General features: G+C 47.0%; 1 protein-coding gene across 8 annotated transcripts in view; it reads left to right on the forward strand.

Moving 5' to 3' along the window:
* MTMR2 (myotubularin related protein 2) overlaps window positions 1-5,920 on the forward strand; it is a 63,136-nt gene extending 57,216 nt beyond the window's left edge. For 7 of the 8 annotated variants that reach the window (XM_069015026.1, XM_069015024.1, XM_069015027.1 and 4 more), the window contains 3 exons: window positions 1,212-1,325; window positions 2,725-2,901; window positions 3,872-5,920. In XM_069015026.1, the coding sequence (XP_068871127.1) occupies window positions 1,212-1,325; window positions 2,725-2,901; window positions 3,872-4,033 (453 nt within the window). In that variant the 3' untranslated portion in view covers window positions 4,034-5,920. Of the gene's footprint in view, window positions 1-1,211; window positions 1,326-2,724; window positions 2,902-3,871 lie in introns of those variants that run through there. The other variant, XM_069015045.1, reaches the window with a different exon arrangement.
* The last annotated feature ends 115 nt before the right edge of the window (window positions 5,921-6,035 follow it).

Below are 6,035 nucleotides of genomic sequence, written 5' to 3' on the forward strand. Positions count from 1 at the left end.
GCCTGTTAAGCAAAGAGCCTGAAGGCACTTGCTAATGTCAGTCCCTAGCACGGTGGGTATGACAGATCCCTGTTGCCTCTGCTCAAGCTGATCCTGTAACCTGATCCAAACTGCAGCAAGACAGGCTCCATTTTAACTTCTTCTGAAGGTCATTGTACTGCTCCCAGTTCATAATGTGATGTACAGAGCTGAGTGCCTCACTTCATACCAGGCATGGCAGAGGTGCAGTCCAGGAGAGATCCCCTGTGTCTGGGAGGTTTTTCTCCAGGCACGTGGAACCTGGAAGGTTTTTGGTATCTTCTGTGACACAAAAGTCAGCTATGGTCAGGCAGTTCACTGGAAAAAAAGCTAGGCTCATCATGGATTAGACCAGGAGAAATGGAAGAGGAGGATGGCACTACATATGAAGCTGTACCACATCCATGCAGAGAGAAGAGGAGGCTTTACTGTCATCAGAAGTCACTTTTCATTTTGGTCTCCTGGGATTGCTCCTATAGCTGGGCATCCTGACCTGCAGCTGGTGAGGTCAAGATGTCACAACTGGGGCAGCCTGGGAAGAGAAGGGTGGTTGTGAGGGAGGAGGGCCTCCTGCTCTCCTCTCCATCACCCCTGCATATCTTTGCAGTTCACTGCATGTATTCTTATTGACCTTTTGTGGAGCTTCAGTTGTCCTTGTCTCAGATTGTTTCTGCATAGAACTCAGCAACAAACATGGCCTATGTCCATGCACCTTTTCCTCCTGCTGACCTGTTTCACATGGTGCCTCCCTGCTGCTCCCTCTGGGCAGTGCTGTGTTAGGCACCCAGGTTATTTCCATTTGGCCCTGGGAAATCTCCACTTTTTGAATGTATTTATTTCATGTGAGCCTTTTATTCACAGTCCAGCTGCATGGCTTGTCATGAGGCACAGGCATAGCAGAGTGAGCTTCAATTTGAAGCAGCACTGAGTGTATATAAACACAGTGCTGTAGCCCTGCTGACCTCTGGCTTTTGCTCAAAATTCCTCTCTGCACATGCAAAGTAGCTTTCCAAGAGGGAAACTCTTGCTCCTGGAAGGAGCAAATATGACCCTGAGTATCCAGCCAGGCAGGGAACAGGGACAGATCCTGTTCTAGAAATCAAGAGGCCAACTCCTTACCAAGACCACAGTGTGGGAGAAAGTTTATTTTCCTGTTTCAAAATCCCAGCCTAATTTTCTGTTTCTGCCTAAAGTTTCCTACAGCATTTGAGTTCAATGAGTACTTCCTGATCACCATCCTGGATCACCTGTACAGCTGTTTGTTTGGGACCTTCCTCTGCAGCAGTGAGCAGCAGAGAGTGAAGGAGGTAAGACAGCTTCTCTGCAAGGTAAACCCTGTTCCTGAGTGCTTTAGCTGGCCAGATATTGCTACAGAAGCTGGTTCCTCACTCAAAGGTAGATGTAGAGGTGGGCCTGGGAAATGCCAAGCCCACCTTCTCAACAGCTGGGACGTGGGGGATTTTCCTCTTTGCACAAACTGTTGGAGACTTCATGTTTCAGAGCAACACCATCTCCCTTCTGGACACTCTGTCTACTTCCAGTTAGTCACTAGTGGTTGAATAGCTCCTGGTGTCTCCCAGGCAGTGGAAACACAGTTGTGCTTTGAACTTACAGTTTATTGTAACCTTCTCTGTGGGAACTGGTGCTTTTTTGTTGTCCCTTTTCTTTGAAGTGGTCCCTTTAGGGTGCTTTGAACTACCTAGTGTGTGCTGTCATTCTGCACACACAGGTTACAGCAAGTAACTGGTCTTAATGTGTGTTCTTGCTGTGCTTGCATCTTCCCGGGAGAGGACAGCTCTCCTACTCTGTGAGGACGCGTCTCTCTGTCCTGCCACAAGCCAGCTCTGCCCTGCTGTCTGGCCAAGGTTTGTTTGCCCAGGGAGGAGCGTAGAGATGTGTACACTCAGACCCAGTGTGGAATTAGAGGGAAAACAGTGGCACTCATTCTGTCTCACCTAGCTGAAGATGAAGCATTCTGTCACCAAAGGCTGCAGCCGAACAGCACAGAGGTGCACAAGGGCAGTGCTGTGCAGACCTGATGTGATTACATTTGATAGAACATCAGTTAAAAATAATCATAAATGCTAGCTGTAAAATAAAAGTGATAGCATTTTACTATAGTGAAATCAGTGTCCCTGTTTCTCTGGAGTTCACAATGATTGAATAATTGTCATTTCCAGGGTAGAAAATCTGCATGCTGTTTGGACGTGGGTTTGGGGGTTTTTTTAAAAGGCCTCAGCTTAGTGAAGTACTTAATCTAGAAAGTACTTCAGCACTGGTTTCAGTGGGAGTATTCACAGGCCTAATTATTCCACTACATCAGGGCCTAAGTCAAATGTTTTCTTTTCTTCCTTTGCAATTAAATCCAGCAAGTCCTCCAGGAGCACTTTAGAGAAGTGAAGTTTAACTAAAGCACTCAGAGTTCACATGCCAGTGTCCTCTCGCTGTACCAGTGGTGATGCCTGGTCTGTGCTGGCAGCTGGGTGGGTCAAAGGGGTTGTTCTGTACCAGGGTGCATGTGCCTGCCTGCATTCATGTGCTTTGAGTACAAGAACCACATCAGAAGAACATTTTTGGGGTTTTTTTATACTACAAAAAAGCAACCAGTTCCATATTAATGACAGGCATATGTCTGTGCTGCTGTAGTTTGTAGATAGCTGGGATTCATATGGCAAATAAAGCCTCCTCCACCCCCTTCCCTTACAGAGCCTTCCAAAAAAGACTGTATCACTTTGGTCTTACATCAACAGCCAACTGGAAGACTTCACTAACCCTTTGTACGTGAGCTACTCCAACCACGTCCTGTATCCCGTGGCCAGCATGCGCCACCTCGAGCTGTGGGTCGGTTACTACATCCGCTGGAACCCCAGGATGAAGCCTCAGGTATGCCTCTTCCTACTCCTGCTTCCCTCTCTGCTGCTACCAATACTGTTATTTGGAGATCAAGACCTTTAGGTGATCTACAGATTTATGCTGCCACTGCTTAAATCTGAAAACAAACACCTAAATTCAAATGCCAGCAAGAGCAAGCGCCACCTAGAGCTGCCTGGTGCACGTGCCCAGCTGGACATCACCACCTTGTGAAATCTGCAGGAACTGAGGATTCTCAGCAGTTTGGGAAATTCCTCACTTAGAATGTCGGAAAAGTTATCTGAATTCTCTTTACAAAAGAGCTTAAACCCCTAAGACTTCTCTGGATATGGGGTTCTTGATAGGAATTTTGGGGCTGTATTTAAATTACTGATGACGGAAACCTGCTGCTTGCTTTGGCTTCCTGAGGTGCAAGGGTCTGACCTCAGCCAGCAGGGAAGCTGGCAGGGAAGTCTGAGCATGACCCTGAATGCTGACATCACTTTTTAATAGGAAGGGACAAAAATTCCTGATTGCCTCACTGCCCATCTGCAGGTAACAGCTCTGCAAATCTGCAGCCTTAGACACAGGAACCCAGCAAACACTTTGCAGTACTGACTGTTAAACAGTCAGAACTATGTGAAAATATTTAGAAGAATCTGGCCGGTTTTCCACCCTCCCCAAGCCCCTGAAATTATGTCCAGGCTGAGATGCCATGGCCAGTGGCCCCCAGAAAGGTCAGAGATTGGAGTTTGGCAACAGGCATCTTTCAAAATGCGTACAGACTGTTTGGTTTAGCCACCCCTGCAGTGTTCATGTTGGATCCAAACGAGCAGCCCAAAGCCAGAGCAAGCACTCAGGTACCTGTGCGCTGGAGACTGATGACTCTCAAGTACCTCCCCTCCTTCCCTCATAGCTGTGTGTAAGGTCAGCAGCAGTTTTGTGCTTCAGGCTCCCACTTCCACGCTCACCTCCCAGTGCTCAGCTACACATTTCCTTGCAGGAACCTGTCCATAATCGCTACAAGGAGCTTCTGGCCAAGCGGGCTGAGCTGCAGAAGAAAGTGGAGGAACTGCAGAGAGAGATCACCAACCGTTCCACCTCATCCTCGGAGCGAGCCGGCTCTCCCGCGCAGTGCGTCGCTCCTGTACAGACAGTTGTATAATACGGACTTCTTTTTGCTGAGTAACTTCCCAGGACCATGGGGGGCAGCTTTTCTGAGACCCCCTGGATTTCCAGCATGGTGCTTGGGAGATGCCAACCTATTTATTTATTTCTCTCCAGCGTAATTTATTAGTACTGTAGCACTAGAGAAAGCTTAAAGCAAAAACCAACACAGACAAGGCCCCCTATGCAATTAACCTTCTCAGTGGCTAGCTTATAATACAAGCCAATTGCACCTGCCACTTGTAAGAAGCCTGGAGCTTGCTCTTTGTTCACTGATGTGCTGGAAATCACTTGGCTTGAAAGAGTCTGTGCACGAGCATGAAGTACTGTGGAGGAAAAACGTCTGCTCGGAAGTTTGAAAGGCCAAACCCGCCTTTCTGTGGGAGCCTGAGGTGCAGCTGTGACATCACACACCCTCCTGCACAGCAGAGTGAACAGGGACATTTGCCAGCACAGCTGGAAACAAGCAACAGTAACGTCTGCAACGTGTCACTCCCTTCACCTCAACCTAGACCATAGGAAGCCATGTAAATGATGCCTTATTTAAAGAACAGGCAGCTTCTCCCCAGTAAAACACGGCGGTAGAGGAGCAACATACAGGCCTTGATTTTGTAGGACAACGTTTACTTCCATCTCTGCAACTTTGGAATCTTGCTTATGGTTTACAGTGGGTGTGCCAGGATGCAACTTAAGCAACCTTTATTTCTGAGGGGGGGAGCAGAGTGTGGCTCCCCTGGGCTTTCCACAGCTCCTCTGGCCTCCAGTGCCTCACAGTCATCAGGGGAAAGGTAGTGGAATACCAAGGGGCACGTGTGAACTGCTGGGATCAGCCATTACGTTTTGCTTGGATAGGCGTAATTAGCAATTTTAATGCTTCTGTGCAGGGTTATAGTGGTGTACTTATGGTATTTCAGTTTTCTGCTAACTAATGGAAGCAACTGTGCATCAACCAAAGACGCCTTTCTGCCTGCATTGCAACTGCTGCTTTAGGTTTTTCTGGCAGACTGAACAGCTTAGCCATTTTCTAAACCCTACCTTTTTCCTCATAGTCTGCTTCAAGAACTGGTGTCACTCAACTAAACTCAAGTTGAAATTCAATTTTAATACAAAAATTTACTGTAGGAGATAAACCAGACACTTGGTCAAACCACGACTGCCCCCTTGCTCTTCCAAACAGGTAAGCACAGGGTTGCAGAAGAAGGGGCTTTCAGAAAGGCAGTGAATTATGTGAAAGGTCTTCAGGCTGCTTCTCCACCTGTCTGCTAAGGAGAAGGGGCACTGCCTGGTGTGGGCTTCTGTCTTGCTCTTTTATGACAGGATCCCAGACTGTAGTCACCTGTTTATTATACCTGTCAGCTGCTTCACTCAGCTGCTATTCCCCCCGAGAAGGATTTTTGGAGAGAGCATAAAAGTAGACCCATTTCCACCTAAGAAACTGCCTTTCAAAAGCCAAACTGGTGCCAAGGCAGTCAACAGTCTTTCCTCCTGCAGTCTCCACTTCTGTCTGCTCTACTGCTGCAATCACCACACCGTGCTTACAGAGAAATCCACAGCCACCTCCTGACAGGATAAGTAAGAGGCTGCACAGCATCACCACATTTGTTACAGGGTGGCCTAATGCATTATGGTTCAATAGTGCAAAGAATCCACACAAAATACTTTCTAAGGACTTGGCTTTGCTTTGAGGTTAAAGGGCAGGTCTGCTCTTATGTACAATCACTATGTAAGATGGTTTAAAGCATTCTGTATTAGCAAGTTGACTGTGTGTGTATATTTTGTTTCTTCATGAAGGCTGTTTGGTTTCCTTAACACTAATAAAAACAGATAAATGGATAAAGTTCCTGTGCTCTTATTTGCTACTATGTGGTTTTCCAAAGGACTTGCAGGACGTGCAAACATTAAATAAATAGCAGTGCAAGGTCAGTGTGTGAAATCCAAATCTCTCTCATTCTTCTGTAAAGGGTCTTGCAAGATGCTAATGTTGAAACTCTGAAGTCTAG

The sequence above is a fragment of the Aphelocoma coerulescens genome, chromosome 1 (assembly GCF_041296385.1).
Source record: "Aphelocoma coerulescens isolate FSJ_1873_10779 chromosome 1, UR_Acoe_1.0, whole genome shotgun sequence".
Classification (NCBI taxonomy): Eukaryota; Metazoa; Chordata; class Aves; order Passeriformes; family Corvidae; genus Aphelocoma; species Aphelocoma coerulescens.